Source organism: Pleurotus ostreatus, assembly GCF_014466165.1.
Source record: "Pleurotus ostreatus strain PC9 chromosome Unknown scaffold_5, whole genome shotgun sequence".
Classification (NCBI taxonomy): Eukaryota; Fungi; Basidiomycota; class Agaricomycetes; order Agaricales; family Pleurotaceae; genus Pleurotus; species Pleurotus ostreatus.
The window spans coordinates 1612651-1637447 of NW_023503160.1; the positions used below are offsets into that span (position 1 = coordinate 1612651).

Genomic DNA, 24797 nt, shown 5'->3' on the forward strand with positions numbered 1-24797 from the left:
TACGCAATCACAGGTCCATCGTGCTGGAGCGTGCTGGCCCTTGGCTCCTTCAAACGGACTCTGCGGGACGGGGGACTACCTCAAATGGATTTATCGCTTTATGTTACCTAGATCGACAATCCCCCATGCACTGAACACGCCCCAGGCTAAATCACGATGGACAGGAGTTCGGGTACTGCACCCCACGCCTTCCCATTAAGGTCGCCACTAGAAGACCCAGCTTCGGTGAGTACATGCTATATAAGTCGACAGGATGATGGTTTACAACCTTATCCATCTAGCATCAGTGCGTGGCTAGCCCGAACGCGTTGATCAGCGCAATGAGCGTAACTCCGACTCATATCCAATTCATATCGTTATTTTGCCGAAGTTTCGGAGCAAGCCACTGGAGTTCAAGCGTTGCTTTAATAATAGCCACAACAGACACAGATGACTCCCGATCGCGGTCCTGAGGGTCCTCTACCCGTCACCGTCACATCAACTTCCATGGTGTTTCTGAGCCAACGACCACAACCCGGAATGTGTCCTGTCGAGCTCCAAATGCTAGTCAAATAAACCCGTTACGGTAGGCGGTGTTTGTTGCTAGTGAGCACGAGTACAACTAACTCGAGTCACGGAGTACTTAGCAAATATGAACTGCTACATGTAGCATCGTTGGTGGTTACGTAAACATCGATGGTATCCGAGCCAGCACTCCTCGCCGTATTGCATTTGCCTAGCACAGCTGCAGCCGGTTGGTACGACGGCTGAATCTAGGATGATGTCGCATCGAACGGTGACGAGACCCTGCGGACGGGGGCTGCAACATTAGTTGCATCGCGCCGTAGGTTCTCGCAAGCAAGGGAATGATTCAAGGCAAATACCACTTCATGATCATCTAGGTACAAAGTCTTGATAACATATGCGCCCGTGTGCTCTACACCATACAGCCTTCTGACGTACTATCTGACAATTTACGACAACACCGTAGGAAATGCGCGAAATATGCAAGTCACAACCGAGAACTCGCGTCCCTTCACACCTGTCGTACTGCATGTACCGCGTTGGTTTCTGCTAGCTCTCCTTTGCTTTCTCTCTGTGTTTCACGCAGTTTTTTACCCTTATTTTTGACCGTTGTTGCCACAGCCAAAAAACAATGTCACGCATCACACCAAGACCCCGACTCCCTAAACTTAGTGTCTTGCCACAATCGCAAAATAGACCTGACCACAAGTCTGCCGTTTCTGGTCATTTGAAACCCTCTACGTGATGGAAGACACCGTCATCATACCCGAAGACTCGAAGCCCACGTCAACGCTTCTTCCTGGTGAGTAAGCCACATGCTGCAGAGCGCTCAGTGCTCACATGAGTAAACTGATAGGCAGGATTCCTGAGCTGCTATTACGTGCATTGAAACCGTTCTTCGTACAGGAAATCCATAACTTCCAAGCACACGCGAGATCAATCAGTTGGAACATGTGCACGCTAATCATGATGTTGGTCGTTTTGAATCGATTCAGGCGTTGATGTCCGTCAAGATTCTCTGATAATCTGATGCAGACATATCGTCTTTCTCACTCCAATCGCAGGACGCGCTTCTCACCTTAAGCGGACCCGAGAGATGCAACAAAGCCGGGGTAAAGTCCCAGGGGTTCCCGCCGACAGCTCACTACCAGAATGGCGATACGCCCGCAACGATGAGAGCTGATGCCAGGGGTCGGACCGGCTCCCTTATAACCCCCCGTCGCGTACGAATATATGATATCCCAGAAGGACCGCATCAAAATTTGCTTCACACTCAGTGCTTCTCGCCATCACAAACCAGTTCCGTATCCATTTATACTACTCTCAACCGATGAAATTTTGCGAGCTGCATGGACTATATAATGCAACGCCGCTACGCGGTTGTGTTCTTTTTCGCCCCTCTAGGACACAGGGAATTGATAGGTCAAGATGCCGTCTCTGACACTTCCTATGGCGGAGTTGGCTGGTATTGTTGTTCACAGCACTCTTTTTGGTGCGTATGGTTCTACATATACGCGACGATCTTGCACGCGCTAAAACTATCTATGCCATAGGTATATATTGCATTCTTTTCGTCGGTTCGCTGTATGTTTTTTTCGCGAAAGGGAACGGCGTTCGCAGGCCCATCAACAGGTTCCTACTATTCGTCGACATCACCCTGTTCCTTCTGATTGTCGTCGTAAGTACCTCCTTGATCAATTTCTGGTTGGCTCTGGCTCAACCCCATATTTCTGTTAGCATTGGATCCTTCAAATTGACCGACTCTTCGAGGCGTTCATATACAAGGCTCGTGAGCCCGGAGGCCCAGCGGCATATTATAAAGCTGCACGAGAGGTTAAATTCGTAGTAAAAACAGCTTTCTATGTCGCCCAGATGTTCGTAGGCGACACGACGATGGTAGGTAAATCAACTTGTGATCAATGATCCCTGCTTTCCACATTAATATCGATCTTGCTATAAAACCAGATTTATAGACTATACATTGTCTGGGGAGGCGACTGGCGAATCATCGTCCTTCCTACTATCACGACAACTGCGCTAACCAGTGAGTCAGCGTATAGCCCTGCTGTGCGTTTCGAGGAGACTAAGGCCGTGACGGTTTAGTCGCTGGGATCAATGTCGTTGTTTCATTTGCTAGACAGGCACCGGGCGTCGATATCTTCACCAGCGCCAGTGGGCACTGGATCGTTACTGTGTTCGCGACAACACTCTTGTAAGTATTCTGCCCGTGTGGAAATATCGGCAATGACCTGATCTTATACCCAGCACGAACATTCTGGTTACCTGTGCGCCCGCGTTTGACTACGGATTGTTTGACCATGATGTTGATGACATCGATAACCAACAGCACTCATCTCTTGGCGTGTTTGGTCCTTCAGCCAACGACTTGATGACATCAACAGACGCAGTACCCGTGTAAGTTTCATCGCTGTAGACTGTATCGCAGTCCGTTAACCCCTTCAACATAGCCCGTTATCCAAATCGTGGTCGAGAGTGCACTAATCTACACGTACGTCGCCGTCCATCTTGTTCCGTTTGGTTCCGTTGAGCTGATAAATCTCAGTGTTTGTCTCCTGATCACTCATGTATCGTATCTCGCGAAGGCGCCGTTCCAGTTCATCGCGCTTGATGCGGTAAGTGAGGCCGTCTCCTTCCCAAAGTTGGCTATTAATCAGTTGGTTAGACTAGTCCAGCGATTGTGAGTTCACTGCGACATTCCCCACTTGACCCGTGCTGACCATGGTATTCTGAAGGGCATTGCCTTTGCCCTTCTAGTTGTTCGAGTAGGCCTTGGACGTGGCGCTGAGAACATCACGACTGCCCATACTACAGGACGGCGTGACGGACCGACGCGAACAGGGCGGTCAATTATTCGTTTTGCGCCCGTATCAGAGACGTCCATGGGTCTAAGCACTCTGCCTGCTGTTGATTTGGAAGCATCGAAGGACTTCAACGAGAGGCAGTGATATCGATATCGCATGTCATGTATTAGTTAGCGGTTGGTCGGGGAAGCCTATTTATTTATGCGAATGAACAGAAACATGTATGGTCTAGTCCAGTACAATATATTTCTGCAACTCAGAAGGAATACCATTCAATAAGTCCTTGCTTTCAAGCCACTGCCTGGAGAAGAGCCGGCTTTGATAACGGTAGGCCCCATCGCATAGTATTGTTGCCACCTTCGAACCTGAAGAGGCCACGTTTGTAAGTACACCAATCACTACCGGGGTGATATAACTTGCCTTTCCCGAGTTTCAAGCCGAGCTCAACAGCAGCGACGACATTCAATGCTGAGCTTGCGCCCATGTAGAGACCTTCTGAGTCCAAAAGTTCGTAGAGCATGCGAATCGATTTGTCGTCGGAGACAGTGAAGGCCCCAGATACGTCGTTGATGAACGTGCCCAGATTGTTTGTTATGCGGCCTTGACCGATTCCTGAAAATTGTCTCATTAGTACGGGCTACATGGAACCGGATGAATGTTAGGACCTTCGGTTATCGAGCTGCCAGACCGCTCCGTCAGCTTGCCGCCGCTACTGATGTAGCTCGTCAAGACGCTGCCCGGGGGGTCAGCCAGCCACACCTGCGTCTTTCCCCGGCTCTTCTCCTTCAAATACTTGCCCACTCCAGCGAGAGTGCCACCCGTGCCGGTAGCGCAGATAAACCCGTCTAGCTCTCCCTGCGTCTGCTCCCAGATTTCAGGACCCGTGGACGTATAGTGGGCGTTCGCATTCGCGGTATTGTCGAACTGGTCGGTCCATATGGCGTTGGGAAGGTCCTTGGCATAGTCGCGCGCCTGGTGGTTGTAGTTTGCCGGGTTCTCATATGCAACGGCGGGCACGGGGCGCACGTCCGCACCCAGCATCTTCAGCAAGTCGATCTTCTCTTGACTCTGGGCTGGACATGAGCGTGGCGTTCAGTGAACGAGGGAAAAGTGCTGACCTGGGTGTTTGGCATGTATATCACGCATTTGTAGCCGCGGGCACGGCAGACGTGGGCCAGGCCAATACCAGTGTTGCCCGCTGTACCCTCTACTACTGTCCCTCCGGCTTTTAGTCTGGGGAATTGGTCAGCTTGGTACTCTTGTGGTTACATGTCAAAGAATTAGAGGCTCACAGTCCCCGTTCCTCAGCATCTAGGACGACACCAAGAGCTGCCCGATCCTTGACACTGCCTCCAGGATTCTGGAATTCGGCTTTACCATATACGTGGACGCCCGTCTTTTCCGACAGGCCTTTTAAATATATCTGAGCGCATTCTCAGTACTGAAGCCACTATACAACGTGCAGACATACCAACGGGGTGTTACCGACAGCACCCGTGAATCCATTCACGATGGAGTTTGAGGAGAAGTTCCGCCTGAAGGCAGCCTGACGGATAACGGAATTCATGAGAATCAGGCAGCGAAGCTCGAACAATCTTTATGGTCATCGTCTAACCCGTTTGCGATTAGATAAGCACAAATGGCGTTCTCATTGCACAAGAATTCTGCACGGCCAGAAGAGCTGGCGGGCCAGAGCAGATGCGCGGAGTGATTACTTGACAGAGAATCCATTAAATGTGAATAGAACGGGACACCCAGGTACGACGGGAGATGGGACCTGTGCGGCAAGACGGCGAGGGAGTGTGTCCAAGGGGAAAGGAAGTATACAGACGAACGAGATAAGTAGCTAGGAAAAGGCGTGGACAGGGCATATATGCAACGCAGCGTCCGTTGCTCATACGTAGAGCGGGTCATGGAGAGGACGTGAGTAATAGTGGTAGTAACAGTAGTAAAACAAGATGTTGAGAGAGCATGAGGCATTCAGAGGGTATGTTCAGAAGCAGGATATTCTATGGAAATAGGCTTCCAAGTAGTGAATTAGAGCGAACCGAGGAAGGTGGTAGAGGTAGCGATGGGAAATCAAGGTTGTCTCTTCTTGACGTTCTGCGAGAGCCACTGGAGGCCTTCGAACAAACCTTCTCCGGTTGTTGCACAGCTAAGGGAGAACCAGGTTGGCGTCGGACAGCGGTAACAACAACAGCGTGCACTTACCTGGGGTGAACATACCATGAACGGTCACGCATGCGGTGGAGACCCAATTTCTCTGTTACTTCGGCTGGGGACATTGCTGTGCGGGGCATCAGGCGCTGGCTTAGTGAATGAAGGGACGAGTCACTGACCTCCTGGTAAATCCTGCTTGTTAGCAAAGACAAGCAAGAGGCATTCCTTCATTTCTCTGTCGCTGAGTATACGATGTAGCTCCTGCTTCGCCTCATCAACGCGCTCTCGGTCCTGACTATCGACAACAAAGACAAGACCCTGGGTACCGGTGTAGTAGTGTCGCCACAGAGGACGAATCTTGTCTTGTCCTCCTACATCCCAGACATTGAATTTGACATTCTTGTATGTGACGGTTTCAACATTGAATCCGACTGGGAGCAAATAAGATAATGCAGTGCTTTGAGAATGTCATTTCAACTCACCTGTCGGAATCGTCGTTACGGATTGATTCAACTTGAGCTTGTATAGAATGGCTGGGAAACACAAGTGTCAGTGATAAAACGTGAACGATCGCCAGTGTTCTGAAAGGAACGGTCAGAACACAATCACTCACTTGTCTTTCCGGCAGCGTCAAGACCCAGCATCAACAGTCTCATTTCCTTGTTGCCAAACAGTTTGCCTGCACCCGAGAATACACCAACCGAGACACAATGCAACAGCGCAAAGAAGGACGCAGCGAGGCACCATAGCTTAGCAAAATGAATCCAGGAGCACTCTGGAAGACGCTCACCGAGGGCCTTGGAAAGATTAGCACCCATTTTGTTCGTGTGTATTCAGTGTGATAAATCGAGTGATTGCTAGAAGTAAAGAACGACGAGGGCGAGCACCTAAAACGGCTCAACGATTATGCGTCGACGTTGAGTAGGACGGAGGAAGCTACCAGTAAAAGGCAACAGAGCCAAAGGACAAGGACTTGACGGAAAAAAAGCAGAGAAGGGGCAGTTCACAAACGACTCGAGGCAATTTGTCCTTTTGGCTGTCCACGTGGACCGGCCCACTTACCTCGGCGCTTAACGACGCAGGCATTTGTTCTTCCTCGGCCATGGATCAGCGCTCAGCTCACATCCGCCAATCCTCTGCAGACACCACATATTGCTCTGCTCATGGACCTCGGCGCCACTTCAGCCTCCACTGGCTCGCCCCTCGGCCGCCATGAAGGACGCAAATCCCTCCTCAGCGGACTATTACTTCTCTTCGTCTTATCCTGAGCACGATCGATGGGCAGTTCAAATTCGAGGGTATAGAATGGAGGAGTACCATATCGTGGCTAAGTATCCTCCGAACCTGCTTGAACAGTACGTTTGGGATGAAGACACGGAACTGGTCTTATAAGAGTACGAAACAAGACAAAAACCAATGGAGTTCATCAAGAGTTCAGGCACATGGCGCTGGTTTGTCCATAGCCACCATTCTACAAGTACACTTCTCATTTATCATACATACATCTTTCCGAACACATTCTCATTCTACGCAGCTCTCAGCGCTCGTGAAGAGAAAAGGTCATCATCCTGACATGATGTCGCGTTATGCCAGAAGAAGCCTGGTGGATTAAACCAAAATACTACTCCCTCGATCATCATATTTGATCCTCCTGTCGTCCTCGAGCTCCCTTCCCCATTGCTCTGCTTGCTCCCTAGAAACTTTCCCCGGTTCAAGTTCAAGCAGCATGTCTACTATATGGCTTTCAACCGTTTGTTTCTATGGTAGTCCAACACAGAAGCGGCCGCGTTCCCAAAGGCATGAAACTTCGGGGTCGTGATTCCCCTGCTCAGTCTCCTGCTGGACATCGTTCTCCTCCTCCGCTTCTTGAGCCTGCTTGGCTTACGGTTGAGAAGCGAGAAGCCAGTACCATATCGTGCTTGTTCACGCACCATCCACGGTCGTTCTTTCGGGCAATATTAATTGAGCTAGTTCATTTCACCGAGGAACGCGGCGATGGTTTACCAGATGCCGACTCCTCAAACGAATATTCCCATTCTATCGTGCGTTCCAACTGCGTGAACACCATGAGTAGGCGGTGAAGCCGTTCCTGCGGCCCAAGTCCGTTGATGTAGCCCTCGATGTGGACATCTACCTTGTCCGCCGAGATGTGAGAGATGAAAGGAATCCACGCGAAGCGCGATACGAGAACGGTGATGGACCTCCACCGATGTACACTATTGTCAGAATCTGTATATACAGTCCTTTCCCCCACTTCCAGGATGACCATCTCTAAGCTGAGCAATGAGATCTAATCCGTAGAAAAGCTTTTAGTAACACGTAAAATCCGGCTACGCCTACACATACCTCGGATGGACTTCTACCTCCCCATGCGACCTTGAGCGTCCCAATCAATCATAGAGAAAGGGGTATCCCTATCTCCCTCCAACCTGCCGCCCATTGCGGTGTGTAATCAAAAGCTACGATCCTACTTGCTTCAGCCTCGAGATCACTACAAACAATATAAACGTCGAATCAAATAGCGGACTTTATCAAGCTAGTCCGTACATACCGTATTGCTTGCACGACCAGAAGCGTGTCGTCGTTGATGTCTTCTTCGGTGCACAGAAGCTGCGCTTCGAGCGCACATCGCAATGCAGGTCCTTTAGAGTGTTTTGAAACCCCAATAAGGTTTTCCTCTAATCACGCTGCAGAACTACGAGACGTCGTCCGGGTGTGTTCTCGTATCGGTCGGTAGGGAACATCTTGGTTGCTAGCAAGATAGGGGCGTCTAGTTGGCGCCTTGCACCTCGCAGCGAGGCGAAGGAGCTACAGGGAGCTGCAGGGAGCCAAAGAGCGTGTCTCAAAGTCAGGCCCGATGGCAGCACAGCCAGATCTAGGGGTAAACATTACAAGTAAAGTGCCACGGGCTAATAAGCTACAAATGCTTTACATCTTATGCACTAGGCTTCATCATCATCTTCAAACCCGCCTTCGAACAGGTAATTCGCTGCTAATTCTTCATTCTTATCGCACGCAAAATATGCTTCCAGCACCTGATGACGAGGGAAGCCAAGGGCCTCCAGCTGCACAACGAATCATCAGCAGGTGTCGAAGCAGACATTAGGGAAAGTAGCGTACTCGCTCGATAGCAGCCCGTTCCTCGGGAGTTACAGTGATAGTGTGCGAACCCGGGGGAGCGCCTTCGGGAATCGCGCCAAAGTCAACGCCGCCTTCGCCACCGAGCAACTGCATCAACACTTCGGGCTCGCGGGCGATTTGTTGTGCGAGTGCCGGATTTTGGGCAGCGAGCTGCTGGATGAGAGGTTGAACGAGCGCCGGATTCTGTGCCATCAATTCCCGCAGTTGCTGTATGGCAGGAGTAGCACGCAGGGCCTCAATATCAATCGCACCGCCAGCGGGGGCACCAGCACCCCTTGGACCAGCGCCACCTTGAGTTTGATGTTGTTGCTGCTGAGCGAGCTACAGAAGGTCGCTTGAGTGCTCAGCCCAAGCGCAAGAGTATCCTACGTACGCTAAATAAGTTTTGGGGTCCGCTGGCTGGCGCAGCTGCTGGGGTCGCCGAGCTTGGTGTACTTGGGGCTGCTTGCTGGGGGACTGTTGATGGTTGTGATGCCGCAGCTGCGGGGGGAGCGGGCTCAGCCTCCAGATGAGCCGGGATACCCTAGATAGTGGCCATGTCAGTGATCTTGAATATATCTTCTCGTTACTGGACGGACATTAAACAGGTATTCAACCGCGCGATCTGGGTTGTTAAAGCTGGCTCTTAGAGCACGGAGTACTTGCTCGCGCGGAAAGCCCATCTCCACCATGTTCGTAATCGTCGTTTGGAGGGCATCTCCGGAGAGGAAGGAGGATCCGAGAGCAGGTGCAGAGGTCGGTGGGAGGGCAGACTGAGCCGGGGCAGGTGCAGCAGGCACTGACGGTGTATTTGTAGCGGCGTCAGCAGCAGGGGGCGCAGCAGCGGAGGCAGGCGTCGGCGGCGCGACTTCTGGTGCTGGGGGAGCAGCTGCCGCCGGGACTGCTGGAGCTGGAGCTGGGGCAGGGGCAGCTTTCGGCTAATAGAGCACCGATCAGTAATGAATACGTGGCCCGGTGGATTTGTGCGATGCGCACCGTTGAAATCATGAGCACCAAGAAATCCTTCTCCTTGAAGCCACAAGACTCGATGAGCTTATCATCGGGGAGGATTTTGCCTGCAAAGATTTCAGCCATTTGAGTAGATTCCAAGCCGCACAGTGCGCACCAGCGTAGATGATTTTCTGCTGAGCTACAGGATGCGCCTGAGTGTCTTGGATCTTCTGTTTGAGGCCCGCCACAGTGTCGGTGGCCTCGACATCGACCTGGACGATGTGCGATCTCAGTACATCATCGAGTGCGACGACGGCCGACGCACCTGGAAGACCTTGCCCTTTGTTGTCTTAACGGTAAGTTTTGGCATGATGGGAAAGATAGGGAAGCCTGAACGCGCGTGCAGCACGACTCGATTCTGACCTCGACCCATATATGGGCATGCATGCCACCTCCACCACTTGCGACTGGCCACCACCATGGAACAAGAACTCGGCGACGACTACATCAGACGTCTGGCAAATTTCGTGCGCACCAACGAGAAGAATCTTGCAGAGGCAGGCCTCGTCCGTCGCCGTCGCTCGCTGCAGCGGCCAGTCCCCGATGCCTCTGCAGCATCCTATCTCAACCCCCTAGGCTGGTTCAGTGCCCCCGCCTCCCCAAATGTTCCCAACCCGGTCGTTCTCCAGGTCGACACACACCACCTCTTCTACATTCTCATGCGTCTTGAAGGAGTTGGTCTCGACATCGGAACTTTGGACGTAGAGGTCGAAAACCCGTCTAGGCCGACAAGCTATATCAATATACTGCCTAGTAAAGACAATTCCGACGCCTTGTCTTTGGCATCGTTTCGTTCTTCACTATCTGCCATGTCCACATTGTCATTGGGTAGCGGCTGGTGGGGTCGCACGGAGGTGGCCCCGATTGAGGCTGAACTCAAGTACCTATTCAGCAGCTTCACCAAGCTTCCGGCATTGCATGTCACTGCTCCTGGAAAGAAACTCATCACAGAGCTAGCAAACGAGTCTCCCAACCGCAACGCCCTACCGATGGACGTATTCCGAAACATTCAGAGCCTAGAATGCGTTGACATCGACCCAAGAATGCTGCTGGGGTGGGACCGCCTGGCTGAAAGCCTGAGAAGTCTGAAGATCAAGAAGAGCGGGGTAGAGGACATGGCGGACATCTTTCTTGGTGCGGTAATTGACGATCAGGCGCGGCGAGAAGGAAGCACCAGCCGCCAGCGACGGCGCAGGATACCTCGTGGCTTGGGGAAGGAAGCTTCGCTCTACACCACACGTCTGCCTGATTCCGTTCCAGAAGACATAGATGGAGAACTGGAAAGCACATCAGAGACGGCAGCTTCTCCCCCCTCGCCTCCCCCTTCCACCAAACTCTCGTCTCTTCAATGGGCGTTCCTCAAATACCTCTGCCTCGCGGACAATGCTCTCACATTTTTCCCAATCGAGTCTATACCATATCTCACATCTCTCACGCACCTCGATCTTTCCTCAAATCTCCTCGTATCTGTTCCATCTGGCCTGGGAGCATTATACAACCTCATATTTCTCGATCTATCCGACAATATGATTGACTCTGTTCTTGGAATATACACTACCCTTGGCCAAGTTTTACGCATTAACCTCTCCAGCAATCGTCTCGAAACTATATGCGGCCTCGAACGCCTGCATGCTCTGGAGCACGTAGACCTGCGAAACAACCGCATTGAGGACGTAGATGAAGTCAGCCGCCTAGCAACCCTGCCTAATATTGCACAGGTATGGGTCGAAGGCAATTCGTTTACGGAGATTGTGGAGGATTATCGAGTAAAATGCTTTGACTACTTCTGGAAGGAGGGCAAGAGCATCCTGTTGGACGGGACGCCTCCCACCTTCTACGAGAAGCGCAACTTGACCTCTCCCCCACCAGCGCAGATGACTTCCTCCAGGTCAGCCCCCGCAGCCCCATCACCTTCGGTTGTTGCCATTGCGCATACCCACGAACGCGCCGTCCCCTCGCCTCCTCCTAATGCATCGAATAAGAGCACACCACCGACTTCCAGCCACGCCTCTCCGCTTCTCGCCCCTGTAGGTGCCGGCGTAGGTCGGCCTCGCAAAAAGAAGGTGAAGAGGATAGTCGATCTCGATCATGACCACAATAGCGACGCTGGTTCATCGCGAAGTCCATCACACTCGCGGATGCGCTCAGAGGGTTCCACCAAGGCAGGAGCTAGTATGAGAATCCGTGAGCACGGAGCGAAGAAGGTCGAGGACGCGGACGCGATTGCGACACGTAGCATCCTAGCAACCCCAGACCACCTGACTGCTGGAGGGGGGGTTGTTTTGTCGTCGTCACCTCTCGCGGCAGGCCCTCTGTCGGCGTCGCCAGAGGGCGCGCCTCAACCTCTTCCCCAGGAGAGACCTCCATCTCCCATGTATTCCAACGGTCGCATAAGAACGCGACACAGCCGATACCGGACCGAGTACACGCCCAATTCGCCCCCAATAGAACCTGCTTTCGAGGCTGCAAGCTCTACATCGCCAGCCGCTGCCCTGGTAGACGATCTTTCGTCCCGGATGTCTCCGCCAACCTTCAGGCGCAACCCCACCTCCTCCGCAACAGTCGCTAGTAGGTCTTCTCTGCGAAGGGCGCGCGTCAGTGCCTCCGTGTACGAACCTGGGCCTTCGGCCGAGCAGGACCTGAGCAAGCCCAGCGCAGATCAGTTCCGGTATGACGCCGAAGCTTACAGGAAGCGTATCGAGGCGCTGAAGAAGGACATGGGCGATGCATGGCTGAAGGTTTATAGTCAACGGATATAGCATTCATTTTTCGTACGGACATCTATACCCATGTATACCATATGTGCATCCCGGATTTTCTTGGTCGATATATTAATCTAATTGGCGATTCTGGGCAAATGCCCTCTTCTAACGACATGAAAGATGAACATACAGTGACTCTGCAGCATCCTCACGAGCTACAGGGAAGAGACGAGGAGTCCCTACTCACATAGGGGTAGGGGTATCATTTGGTTCCGCTTCTTTGCTGAACGTCGATACATTTATGGCTTCGTTTGCGACAGTACTTGACACCTACTGTTCTCCATTATTTATAGAGGTTTCGAGCTTGCGTCGCTCGCCTAGGCTATTGATATCGAGCCTGTAGTGTTTGCAGGACAGATTGTGGCGCAGCCCGAAATATTGATGTATTCCAATGGCGAAGGCAGTGGTAGTGTATAATACACCCGCAGAGCCCGAAGAGCGCTGCGCTGTCCAACATGTTCTGATATTTCAATCAATCATATTGAGAATGAAGGCGTGAACTTACCTTTAGTGGTGTTCGCCCCTAGAGCTGGCACCGCCGAGGAGTCTGAGACACGATCATTGATGCTACGGGCTATTGTTGCATGAGAGAATGCATCTGAATTTATACCGCAGAATCAGCGCCTTGTAGGCGTTGCTGTCCTCCTCGTTTTCTTCCTGCACGACCACCACCACGTTCACGACCGCCATGACTCACCGCCAGAGACGACGACCATCATTAGCGACGGGGCTTCCGTTGTTCTTTCTCACCTATTTCGCCCGAATGTCGCACCAGCAAAGCCAGGGTGCTGTCACAGACTATGCCCCGCAGGTCGGCGTCCAGTGCCCCGACGTGTCCATAAACCCCCTCATCCGCGTGTTCACGCCCCAAAACCAATCATTACATCCACGCGAGCAGGAGTACATTAAAGGACGCCAGGCGGTCATCGAGGATGCTTGGGCGGACTGGCTGGGGGATGGGTCAGGTGTAAGTTACAATGTCAGCGCGTTTGCAGGGCACTTCCCCAAAGTCGGCATGGCCATCCCTGGTGGCGGCCTGCGAAGTGCTCAATATGGTGCCGCGTGTCTGAATGGGCTGGATAGTCGCAATGAGCGGGCGAAGCAGGCTGGAACGGGCGGTCTCCTGCAGGTCTCATCCTATCTGACGGGACTCTCTGGTAAGCAATGAAGCCCGAGCGTCGGCGGGCTTGTGTGCTGACTAGGACTTAGGCGGTTCATGGGTTACCTCTTCGCTTGTTTTCAATAACTGGCCGACTGTCGAAGACCTGGTCTTCGGGAATGGCAAGGACCTGACCGGTTGGCTGCTTGACCTCTCACTCGCTACGCCAGACGGTGTCAACATTCTCAGCGACAAGAACCAGGAATACTATGGCAGTCTACTCTGGAGTGTCATGGCGAAGGCGCAGACTGGAATGTGAGCGTATTCCAGCAGTTATGATCTGCTGAATGCAATCTAACCGCCCTGTTCTAGTGACACTAGCATGACGGATCCGTGGTCGCGAATGATTTCCTTCCATTTCCTCAACCAGACAACCCGGAATAATTTCTTCACTAACGACTCAGCGCACGGAGCTGGCCAGTTGTTCTCAAAGATACCAGACATCCCGGCGTATCAGCAGCATCAAATGCCGTTCCCAATCCTCGTCGCTGATTCGCGTCCAGTGGGGTCCAACTTGACCACCATTCTGGGTCTTGACCCAGTTGTCTACGAAGTGCGTGGAAGTTTGTTTGGGATATCGCGCCCCCTGTAACTGTTGTCCTAGATCACACCCCTGGAATTCGGGTCGTACGATCCTAACTTGTCGGCCATGGTGAACATCACCTATGCTGGTACACATCTAACTAACGGAATACCGGTAAATGGGTCTTCGTGCGTCACTGGCTTTGACCAGGCCGGATTCATGATGGGCACTTCCGCTAGCTTATTCAACGTATGACTGCTTTACTCGTGCTATTTCCCGCTAGCTGATTGATAGCATATATAGCAACTGTTTGACTTCGCCCGAAACACTATCGCAGGGTTCTCTGATTCTGATTCTGCTGGTTTGCTGTACGTTCTGTCACGGCAATTGCAGGAGGTCCGCACGCGCGCAGATGATGTCGCCAACTGGCCGAGTCCTTTCAATGGTCTCAACCCGAGGACGTTCGAGGATTCCGATGCGACTTGGTTAGAACTTCTGGATGGGTCGTCGAACCAGGAGAATATCCCATACAGCCCGCTGTTCGTCAGGTCGAGGGAGCTGGATGTTATCGTCACTATAGAAGGGAGCGCAGATGATGCCACCGCCTGGCCCAAGTGAGTACTACCCCACCGCGTTCAATTCTTGGAGACGTTGTTCTGATGTATTGTGTGTGAAGTGGTACGGGGCCTATCTTCAGTGCCCGAAGGCAGTCTACCATTCTGCGGGCATCGCATCAGCAGTTCCCTCCAATCCCTCCGACACCTGATGCATTCATTGAAACGGGCGTCAGGGCCCGGCCAACATTCTTTGGCTGCGACCCTATACAGACGCCTCCCGAATGGCCGCTGATGATCTATCTTCCTAACGCCCCGCCCATCAACGGCGACGATCCTGTCACCAAGTATGTATATGGGTTATCGTATTCCCTATATCTCGATTTGACTCTTATGGCCTGCTAGCACGGCAACGTTTGCGCTCTCATATACGCAAAAGCACCAGAAACTATTCTTCGACCAGGTCTTCAACCTCACCACCCAGGGCTTTACACCCAACTCGCAGTTGCCCGATCCCAATTTCGGCGTCTGTCTCCAGTGTGCAGCTATCGATCGCGCTCGCCTGAAGATCACCCCCGTACCGTCGCGCTCGGCGATATGCACACAGTGCTTCCAGCAGTACTGCTTCGATCCGCAAAATCCCCCAAGCAAGTCCGCGCTGCCAGGGCGTAAGCTGGCGTTCGTCGATCCCGACCCGCAGGGGTTGACGAAAGTAAATGGGTTCTTGAGCTCGAATATGTACAAGTTGATTGGTGGGCTTGCGGGCTTGGTTGGGTTCTTGTTTGTCTTGATACTCGGACTGTGCGTGCAGCAATAATCGGGTTTATTACTCTCTTTTACTGATGCTGATCTTGGCTTTTCTTAGGTTGTGGTGGCGGAAGCGTCGGGAGCGCAAGACCGAATATCATCAAGTTAGCGGCCTCCATGACGAGGATGACGCTCCTTGGAAACGTTACTCAGATTCCAACACCAAAACTCATGAGGCGTATGAGATGCCTGAACATCGGGGTTCCCTCGTTTCCCGCTGACGTACTATCTTCTGGACTACTCACTACGACTAGACAATCTTTGCTATGTTGTCGCTACTATACTGTACTTCGTTGTTGCTGCTTAGTTGTGCTTTCCATGGGACTTTTAGCTTTGCTATCTAATGAAGGACATCTCACGTACATCCATGACATACAATAATGGATATATTAGAAATACATAAACAGGGTATATAAGTCAGTTGAGGATCATGAAGCGTCTTCGCAGGAAGAGACGTCTAACGACGGTAAATGCCCAGCGAGGACTTTCTGAACCGATAAGTCATCCACTTCTAACCTACTTGTCATCAGGTGCTGCTGAGGAAGACCGGTCAAGGGATGCCGGACGAGTCGCGTCATATTCGTCCGGGGTTTGCGGTTGGTTGGCATCATAACTGATTTATACATTGAGAGTTCTTCCAACAAGGCTGTATTTTCCGCTATAGCAGCTTCGTGATCGCGGTTGGCGACTAACAATCTCTGTGAAGGCATTCAGCAATGCGGTAGGGACACCGAACGCCTAGAACCTGCCTGCTTTGTCTCTGCGAGCTCTTGCCGAACGCGGTCAACGTACGTTACCCGCTGAGCGGGATTGTTGTGGCCGAGAATTTCGGCATTGAATTGACTGAGTCGTAAGGCCTCGTCTTCAGCAAGGGCGCTACGTGCGACAAGGCTGTCGACCTCTTCTGAAAGGCTGTAATAGGCATCTTGATATCGTGCTGCTTCACTCAACTCAGCGGTCAGTCTAAGGGACAAGTCAGACATATGTAGGATTACAATAAAAGTGGAACCTTACTGCTCTAGATCAGCTCTGAGACCTTCCTCTACTAGCTTCGCCTTTTGTACGGACAATGCAAGTCGTTGGACGGCCTCTCGCTCCTGGTTTATCGCCGTCTGGTGAACTGTTGCGCTTTCGTTGAGTTTATGTTCTGCCTGAGCTAACTGAGTCTCTAATGCCTTCCGCTGGACTTCAGCCTCCGCGAGGCTCATGGAAGTCATTGCACGTTCGGTGTCGGCCTTCGCGAGTGCTGTCTGCAGTCGGTCAGCCCGACAACGTAGCTCGTCGCACTCGGCTGTCATTCGAGACGTCTCAACCTCAAACCGGTCGAGGAGTTTTCGCTGGACTTGAAGATCCTGCTCAGCCAGTTGGTATGTTTCGAGGAGTTCATGGTATCCCGGGACGTAGAACTCTGTAGTCAGATCTGCTTGGTATTTCGAAATGGCCTGGACAGATTGCCGTGTTTGTTGGCATTGTTTGTCTATGGACGAACAGAGTTCTTGAATATCATCAAACGTTTGACGGTCGTTAGAAGAATGATCTTGGAGGGCTGTTCGGTAGTGATATATTGCTTCGTCTGCTTGGCCAAGCTGTTGAACGAGTAAAGCGTTCTCCGATTTGGCGCAACGGATAAGGCTGGCTAGCTCGACGACCTGCTCCTCCGAATTAGCAAGCTTCCGTTCCAGCCGAAATACCTGCACTCGTCGGGCGTCCCTTTCACTACGGACTTGAGCGTATCGCGCTTGAGCGACCGAAGACGAAGCCAGTTTTCCGTATTCTTCAGCTACCTTCTTTAACATCACCTGGTGGCATGTCAAGCTGGCGATCAAGTCATCTTCTCGTGAAGAAGCCTCGTCAGCTTGTTGACGAAGAGATGCCTGAGCTTGCTGCTTTTCATCCTCTAGTACAGCTAATTGCTGTCGTAGATCATCCACCTCGCCCTTTACTTTCCCTTGCAATTCTTGACAGCGGGCCTCAGCTGCTTCTCGCTTCTTTCGTTCCTGGCTTAGTGACTTCTCCAGGTCCGCTATTTTCTTGTCCTTCTCTCGGTTATCTTCTCTACGTTTAGCATCCAGCGCTTGCAAAGCCTTTTTGGCTTCGGATATGTCGTCTTGTTTCCCTTGCAGTTGGGAGCGCTCGTGTTCCGACACGCGAAGTTTCGTCTTTAGATCTTTTATTTCCTTCTGATCGACGGCTGCGGCTTTCTTCAACTCGTGGAGTCGGGCTTCGTACATGTCAGCCATCTTCTTCTGTTTCTCCAATTTATCTGACGAGCCGGAAACCGTTTTCTGGATTCGCGAGAGTTCCTGCTTGAGTTTCTCTATTTGGGCTTCATGCTGGGGCGCAAGGACCATCAGTATACATACTCCAAAACTTTCAGAGTCACAATCACCTCTTTCCGTTCTTCAGATCGCAGTCTCATGAGATCCTCAAACTTCCTCTCCAAGAGGGGTTGTTCTACGGGGGTCGATTGCCCTTCCGACACGTTATGTTCAACGCCTATATCACACCGAAGAAATTCAGTATGACTCGGATTAGGCACAGACCCCTGACACTATTACCATTGGCATCTGTAGTGAAACGAGTGGCTTTCTCCAGAAATGCGCCCCGTTTATACGCGTCGAGCTGCGAGCCTTCGTAAATTCGTCGTTTAGCGATTACTTGATGGTACGAGTAGCTTACCACCAACCTTGCTCGATATTGTAGGTGTTCGGCCCTGGCACGTTTGTAGCTGTGAGGTATGAGTCGCGCCGTGAGCATAGTGAAATTGAGTCGCAGTAACAACATACGACGTTGAGGGTCAAATCGAGGCCCTTTAGGAAACAGCATTATCACTTGGAGGTCGTAAAGTGTGGCACGGTGTAACAGCACGGTATACAGTCGAGTCCAACCTCTTGAACATCAAGGTCAAGTTCGAATTTAGTACACGAAGTCACGTGATCGCGTTCGTCAAGAACTGGCATCGACTGTCATTATTCTAACTGTAAAAGCGATAAATAAATAAATATTCAGCAAAGTGCCACCAAGTATATTGTCGAATCAACTGGCGCAGTGCAAAAGATCCCGCTACTTCAGTTTAAACCAAGCCCCCAGTTTCTATGAAGCGCTGAGCGGCACCATCGAGGCCTACGGAAGCGTTGGGTTGCGTCTGACTCTGCTTTTTGGCCTCCTCGGTAACCATCGCGATCTCTCTGCGCAACGATCCGCTTAGCTGATACCCCGTCTCCTTTAGCTCGTCGACAGCAATCTGGTAGCGAACGTCCCCAGCAGCAAGGCATCGGCGAATGATGGCTTCGTACACCAGCATCGGTGGCTTGTGTTTCGCCGTCTTCATTTCCTCCAGATAAAAGAATGCATCCTCATACGTCTCTTGAGTAAGACACAGCAAGACCATATTGATGTATGTTTCTCGGTCTGGTTTGAGTTTGGCCTCCTTCAGGTCCGCTAGGAGCCTGTCGCCAAGCTCTCGATGACCCACGGCGATACAGCCTTCTAAAAGGAAGTTGAATGTGTGGATGTCGGGCTTGATACTGTATTCCTCGAAACTTTTGTAGATGCCAATGGCACGTTGCAGGTCGCCGATTCCAGAGGTCGCTTGGATGATAGTGTTCAAAGCAGCGGCATCAATTGGAGAACCCTCTTTATGCATTTGCTCAATGAGATTCCAAGCATTGTCGATCGTCTGAGTGTCTTCGGATATGGCGTGCAGAATGGGCAAGGAGGTTTCAGGAACGGGGGGAATGTCGCTTTTCCGCATGATGTCCAGCGTAGTGAACGCTTCCTTGATTCGACCAGCCCTGACGAAGGACTCTACCACGGGTGCGAAGTGGAATTCTTGCCATTGACACCCGATGACCTTGAGTACTCGGAGCGCGTCCGTCGCTAGGTCGGGAAGCCCATTGCGTGCCGCAGTGTGGAGAACGGCGAGACATAGGCCTTCGTCCGGCACTAGATGCAACTCTTGAACAATGACTGCCCAACACCGCGCAACACCCTCGGCCTGGTATTGTTGATCAAGGAAACTGAGTAACAAAAAACCGAAAAAACGTACATATAATGACTCTGCTGAGCTTATGAGACAGTTCATCCAGGCTTCGTGGTCTAACCGACGCGTCGTATTTGCCTCAAAGGAATCCAAGAGATCGAGGGCTAGTCGAGGGAATCCGTTTTTGGCAGCTTTGATGACCATTGCTTGTGCAGCTCGTAGCTCGGGTTCTTGGCCTTGGGTTCGCATAAAGTGCAGGAACTGTATCGCAAATTCGAGTCGATCGGATAGAACGAATCTCTCCAGAATGTGTGAATAGGTCTGTATGGATGGTTCGATGCCTGATGCAGCCTGTGCATCCCAGACATTCCACATGAAGTTGGAGTCTCTAAACCGTTGCGCCTATGTTCGGTGTGCATGAGGTTTAATGCAATGGCGAAGGAGGACTCGGGAAACTCACCCGAGCGAGATAGAGGTACGAGTATTTGTCCGGTGCAACCTCTGACGCTTGCATATCCTCCACAATAGCCCATGCCTCCTGCCCTAACCCAACCTCAGCCGCTGACCTTAGCAAGGAGTTATACACGTATAAGTCTGGCTGAATGCCGGCTGCCTTCATTTGTGTTGCAATGGCAAGGCAATCAGGAAATTTTGCTTGTTGCGTCGACAGCCTATCCAAAGCGGCAGTAAACTGTGCGGCAGTAGTGCGAGTTTGCGTTCGTTGGAACCCGACATCGTTCTGGCGAGGAAGCGGCCTATCGGCACGCGAATTGGGATTTTGTGGTGGGTGTGCTGCAGCGGACTGGCTCAAGTGCCGCCTCTGGCAAGCTGCGGTGAAATTAGACTGAGTACCACGGTCTGCGAATATTCCTTACCTGCAATCCGTCTTTTACATGGCTGAACGCGACGCAAAAAGTTGCGGGAGGTCGATGGTAGCATCGGGACCGTAGGGGATAAACAAATGACAACAATGGACTCGGTTCTGCCACTGACGCGCTTCAACTTTCCCAGCCAACTTTAACCACAACCATGGTGAGTCTCCCCGCCCGTCGCCAATTTGCACCGATGCTCACCTCACCTTCGCGTTAGTTCTACTCTGAGGCAATATTATCGCGTCGGGGGCCATTGGGGAAAGTATGGCTTGCCGCACACATGGAACGCAAACTCTCCAAGACCCAAACACTCCAGACGGACATCGAGCAATCCGTCGGTGCGTGCTCTTTCCTCGAAATCCCATCAACCCTCTGAAATACTCTGTAGATGCAATCATGGGCCAGGAGATTGAAGTTATGGCGCTGCGATTGAGCGGTCAACTTCTCCTCGGCGTGGTTAGAATCTACAGCCGCAAGGCCAAGTATCTTCTCGACGACTGCAATGAGGCACTCCTGAAGATCAAAATGGTGAGACCAATGCCTCGAACAAACACTGGTTTGGCTAACAAGTCACTTTAGGCGTTCCGACCAGGTGTTGCGGACATGACGGAGGATCAACTTGCCGTAAACAAGAACGCGATTACGCTCCAGGCGGGTGATCTGGACCTTGACCTGATGCTCCCAGATATCAACTGGTTTGTCGACCCGAGATAACTTCTCATACTGTGCATACTAAGTAGTCATTAACAACAGGGACATCGACTTCGAAGATAGGCCCCTACAGAACCATAGACAGCATGAAGCTCGCATGGCTGATATCACGCTTACCGCTATGGACGACTTCCAGTTGAACGCCGGGGACTTCGATGCCTTCGATTTAGGTCCTTCGGACGGAATTGGGTCCCAGGACTTTGGCGAAATTGACCTAGGGCTAGATTGGGGAGATGGTACAGGGGATGCGAATGGTAGTGGCGGGCAGGAAAGGCAAGATAGCGATGATCAGATGAGTATTGGAGTAGGGAGAGATGCTCCAGGCGAGACGGAATCTGTTGCCTCTCATCTAATGGGCAGAAACGGAATGGACCTGGATATCTTATCCAATCGAAGCCGCAGCAGGGCTCCCTCCGAGCATCCTTTCGGAGCTGACATGAATATCGACATGGATTTCCCAGACTTTGGTGGTGTTGACCTAGGAGACTTGGGAATCGGCTTCGAAGACCACCACTTAGATCTTGGCGAGCGCGAGAAGACTCCAGGGCAAACACGTTCATCGCGAGCATGTGTGTATACGACCTCCCATGGTGTATCTAAGGCTTACATTTCTGTAGCATCACCCCTGTCCGATGTACCAGCAACGCCGCCTCCTGAGGAACCCGTTGCCCCCCAGCCCTCTAAGGCGAAGCGCAAGCTTAAGGAAAAGAAGCAAATTATTGACTCAGTTACGGAGTTACAGGATGGCCCCGGAGGGCGGAATGGCAGAGGACGGGCACACGGCGGGCTGGGTGCACCTATCCCTCAAGACGTCACTGACATCGTTACGGAGCAACATTTCCTCCCGCGTTCTACCATCGTTATGCGACTCCTCGAAATACGAGATGACCCATTGGCTCATTTTCTTCCTACGAAAAACACTCCACAGGGTACCTTTTTCTGTGCAGCACCTCCTGGGCTGGCTCCTGAGCTTGCCGAGCTGTTTATGCGCCCGGTCAATAGTGTAACTTCGAAACGTCGTGCAGGTTCACCAGACAACAACCCATCCAAGAAACCCCGTTTAGAAGGCGAAGACGATGTGGAACGGGCTCGTCGTGCTGGAAGTATAGCACCCAGCATAGGAATGAACAGCGACATATTGGGCCGCCACAGCGTTGGTCCAGACGGCGCCCTTGATTTTGGTGATAACAATGCCATGTTGGATGATTTCCAGATGGATGTGCCCGAATTCGAGATGGGGCCATTGGAGTTGCCAATGGAAAGAGCTAAATCCGCCGCCCTATCCGAACTCAGTCGTCTATCCACCCCAGCTCCAGATAACACAACATTCCATGACGAAGGGGAGGAAACATACGCAGATGCTTCATGTCCAATTGCCGTGTTCGACTCTCAACCATCATCTCAGACCCAGGGCAAGGAACCGGAAGTTGACACAGACACCGCAGGAAAGGGTTACAGTAAGAATACTGGTAAAGCGCTCAGTATCATTCGCAAGGAGCTTCGCCCTATCGCCGATGAGGGCGCTCCGGAGAAAGTACTCAGCTTTCGCAAAATGTCGGATAAGGTGAGCCTTGAACGTAACTCTCGCAAACCGTTTCTAACGTTTTTCAGGCATCCCGTCGGGCAGCTGCTTCTTTCTTCTTCGAGTTGCTTGTGCTATCTACCAGGGATTGCGTCAAACTCTCACAAGAGGCGCCATTCGAGAATATTGAAGTTCGAGCCAAAGACAAACTTTGGGAGCGTCAGAGACACGCATCAATGGCACCCACATCAGCAGCACCCTCCCGTCTCCCTTCTCTTGCACCCTCCCGTGAACCATCCGAAGCCCCATCTGCAAGTATGTAGGATCGATTTTTCTGTATTTAGTATTCATCTCTAGATGTTATTATCCGTCTTCTTGTTTTGCATACCCTCCCTGTGACACCCCCGCTACACTATATATCTATGATTTATTAGCTACATGTACAGACTGGAACGCGAAGTTTTGTATGTATTTACGACCGTAGGGACCCAGATTATTCCTTAGCTACCATTACCACGACTTTGCCAGCGTCTTCCCCACCGTTTAACACAGCGAGAAGTGCCCGAGGAGCACTATCGATTCCCTCGAAGACTACCTCCCGGCTCTTGATCTTCCCCTGTGCAAGGAGGGCTGGTATCTCAGTGAAGAATCGCCCACCGTACTGTGGTATGAGGTCGGGAACGAGGAAGCCTGTCAAAGTTAGTCGTTTCTTGAAGATAAGGGTGGTATTCTACGCGATGGGTGAGTTTCGAGGATGTTTGGCAATGGGATCTTGGGAAACTACTAACCTTAATTCCATATCGTTCTGAAGGTGCTTTGTTGTAGTCGGATAGTGAACCACAGCACTAGGGATGCAACGTTGGTCTGCTGCAGCAGTACAACTGCAGATACCACTCACCACAACGCGGCTGAAAGGCTCAAGATGTTCAATGGCTGCCTCAAGGGCTTCCCCACCGACATTGTCCTGATCATGAGCCATGTCAGGTAAAGTGATGATATGTTCGGGGCAGCGTACCCAGTAAAGATGTATTGGCTTATGTTGCTTCAATACGTCGTAACCATCCTCTTTATAGTTGAATACAACGTCTGCTCCCAAAGACCGTACGTAGTCACATTTCGCACTCGATCCTGCGGATGCGATGACCTTCATTCTGGAAATAGGTCGTTGAGCTTACAGACCCTGGTGAATTTAAGTGACACTTACCCTTTCTGCTTGGCTAGCTGTACTACCATGCTGCGAACGGGGCAATCAATCAATTCAAGCTGTTCGTCACAAGAGCCAGAATTAACACACCTTCCGACCCCCGAACCCCCAGCGGAGACGAAGATTGCTTGCCCCTGAAGCGATGGTCAGAGTCACTGGGAAACCCGAAAGCGAGGAAAGAGGACTTGCCTCTTTTGCCTGTGCTAAGCCCTCGAATCCTACGAATGCCGACAACCCGGGCGTTCCCAACGCACTTGCATAGTGCGTTACGGGGAAAGCACCACCGGGATTTGGAACAACTTGTAGGGCGAGTGAATCCATGTCAAATGTCGCTGGGGGCCAGTCTTCTGGCTTGAAATCGATTCTTCCTAGATGAGAGCGAAGTGTGAATTTTCGTCCAGACCAATGAATGGGAATAAGTACCTTCAATGTAAGGTTGAACGGTGTAGGCCTCCCATGGTGTCTGTCCGTACATGTAGTCGCCGGCTTTGATATCTTGCTTCTCCGAACGGAGCACGACAACTAGGCCGAACCCAATAACCCTGGATGCTTGTTAAGTGTTGTTATCACTGTATGAAGTGGCATATAGAACATACGGAGCTCCAACTATAAATGATGTAGTGTAGCTTTGTATCGATGAATCTCTCATACGCTCTCGGAGTGCAGGCTCAGGGCTAGCCACCATTTCAGGCAATGATCGAATATATAAGGTGTTTAGGGACATACCTGAGGAATATTGTCTTCGTCAGGAAACCTCCATTTAGTGGGACATTGTCGAGATCGATAGTTCGGGTTTGGTCCAAGATGAGGTGCTCCCCCGGCATTGGGAGGCCTTGCAGGCCATTTGAACCTTCGGGAAGTTTTGCAAAGGTGATTCTTGGGTTGGAAGTCATGGCTGACGTGCAAATAAGTGGTACTGGCGTTTGTGGTAGGAGTATGGGGAATAACCTGAGTTGTCAGTCGCTTTGCTTTTTTAACCATATTGCTCTTGGTCATTGCGCGCAGCATACCGCTGGCTGTTTATCTGAGACGGTGTACGAAATCATGCTAATAATCTAGGGGGTCCTAGTTGTCGAGGTACGTG

General features: G+C 51.6%; 10 protein-coding genes across 10 annotated transcripts; 4 read left to right on the forward strand and 6 right to left on the reverse strand.

Annotated features, from left to right (window-relative positions):
• Positions 1-1932: 1932 nt before the first annotated feature.
• PC9H_007574 (uncharacterized protein) lies at positions 1933-3470 on the forward strand (the record flags this gene model as incomplete). Its single annotated transcript, XM_036777104.1, has 10 exons — positions 1933-1996; positions 2058-2182; positions 2242-2400; positions 2470-2548; positions 2608-2716; positions 2770-2917; positions 2973-3013; positions 3068-3137; positions 3188-3202; positions 3258-3470. The coding sequence occupies 10 exons, from the start codon at positions 1933-1935 to the stop codon at positions 3468-3470; spliced, it is 1023 nt and encodes a 340-aa protein (XP_036630724.1).
• Positions 3471-3554: 84 nt separating this feature from the next.
• CYS17 (Cysteine synthase 1) lies at positions 3555-4893 on the reverse strand (the record flags this gene model as incomplete). Its single annotated transcript, XM_036777105.1, has 6 exons — positions 3555-3691; positions 3747-3938; positions 3992-4394; positions 4445-4559; positions 4619-4749; positions 4798-4893. 6 exons carry the CDS (start codon positions 4891-4893, stop codon positions 3555-3557), a joined length of 1074 nt encoding a protein of 357 aa, XP_036630725.1.
• A 512-nt stretch (positions 4894-5405) lies between these two features.
• On the reverse strand, positions 5406-6304 carry ARF6 (ADP-ribosylation factor, Arf Arf6; the record flags this gene model as incomplete). The annotated part of the gene is made up of 6 exons (XM_036777106.1): positions 5406-5481; positions 5538-5613; positions 5666-5917; positions 5969-6019; positions 6100-6165; positions 6277-6304. 6 exons carry the CDS (start codon positions 6302-6304, stop codon positions 5406-5408), a joined length of 549 nt encoding a protein of 182 aa, XP_036630726.1.
• Positions 6305-8428: 2124 nt separating this feature from the next.
• On the reverse strand, positions 8429-9927 carry PC9H_007577 (uncharacterized protein; the record flags this gene model as incomplete). Its single annotated transcript, XM_036777107.1, has 7 exons — positions 8429-8551; positions 8607-8936; positions 9001-9150; positions 9206-9544; positions 9603-9682; positions 9733-9829; positions 9883-9927. The coding sequence occupies 7 exons, from the start codon at positions 9925-9927 to the stop codon at positions 8429-8431; spliced, it is 1164 nt and encodes a 387-aa protein (XP_036630727.1).
• A 109-nt stretch (positions 9928-10036) lies between these two features.
• PC9H_007578 (uncharacterized protein) lies at positions 10037-12376 on the forward strand (the record flags this gene model as incomplete). Its single annotated transcript, XM_036777108.1, has 1 exon — positions 10037-12376. One exon carries the CDS (start codon positions 10037-10039, stop codon positions 12374-12376), a length of 2340 nt encoding a protein of 779 aa, XP_036630728.1.
• Positions 12377-13142: 766 nt separating this feature from the next.
• Positions 13143-15643, forward strand: PLB1 (Lysophospholipase 1; the record flags this gene model as incomplete). The annotated part of the gene is made up of 8 exons (XM_036777109.1): positions 13143-13536; positions 13589-13767; positions 13909-14091; positions 14143-14310; positions 14365-14675; positions 14738-14962; positions 15021-15416; positions 15481-15643. The coding sequence occupies 8 exons, from the start codon at positions 13143-13145 to the stop codon at positions 15641-15643; spliced, it is 2019 nt and encodes a 672-aa protein (XP_036630729.1).
• Positions 15644-15850: 207 nt separating this feature from the next.
• On the reverse strand, positions 15851-18248 carry PC9H_007580 (uncharacterized protein; the record flags this gene model as incomplete). Its single annotated transcript, XM_036777110.1, has 7 exons — positions 15851-16110; positions 16168-16385; positions 16437-17755; positions 17812-17918; positions 17981-18052; positions 18109-18150; positions 18209-18248. 7 exons carry the CDS (start codon positions 18246-18248, stop codon positions 15851-15853), a joined length of 2058 nt encoding a protein of 685 aa, XP_036630730.1.
• A 247-nt stretch (positions 18249-18495) lies between these two features.
• PC9H_007581 (uncharacterized protein) lies at positions 18496-20343 on the reverse strand (the record flags this gene model as incomplete). The annotated part of the gene is made up of 4 exons (XM_036777111.1): positions 18496-19419; positions 19471-19806; positions 19865-20232; positions 20280-20343. 4 exons carry the CDS (start codon positions 20341-20343, stop codon positions 18496-18498), a joined length of 1692 nt encoding a protein of 563 aa, XP_036630731.1.
• Positions 20344-20433: 90 nt separating this feature from the next.
• Positions 20434-22832, forward strand: MCD1 (sister chromatid cohesion protein 1; the record flags this gene model as incomplete). The annotated part of the gene is made up of 7 exons (XM_036777112.1): positions 20434-20436; positions 20494-20614; positions 20665-20804; positions 20856-20971; positions 21030-21556; positions 21605-22551; positions 22599-22832. 7 exons carry the CDS (start codon positions 20434-20436, stop codon positions 22830-22832), a joined length of 2088 nt encoding a protein of 695 aa, XP_036630732.1.
• Positions 22833-23002: 170 nt separating this feature from the next.
• Positions 23003-24606, reverse strand: PC9H_007583 (uncharacterized protein; the record flags this gene model as incomplete). Its single annotated transcript, XM_036777113.1, has 10 exons — positions 23003-23239; positions 23298-23354; positions 23408-23473; positions 23525-23660; positions 23714-23743; positions 23804-23847; positions 23903-24081; positions 24137-24255; positions 24310-24387; positions 24440-24606. 10 exons carry the CDS (start codon positions 24604-24606, stop codon positions 23003-23005), a joined length of 1113 nt encoding a protein of 370 aa, XP_036630733.1.
• Positions 24607-24797: the final 191 nt, after the last annotated feature.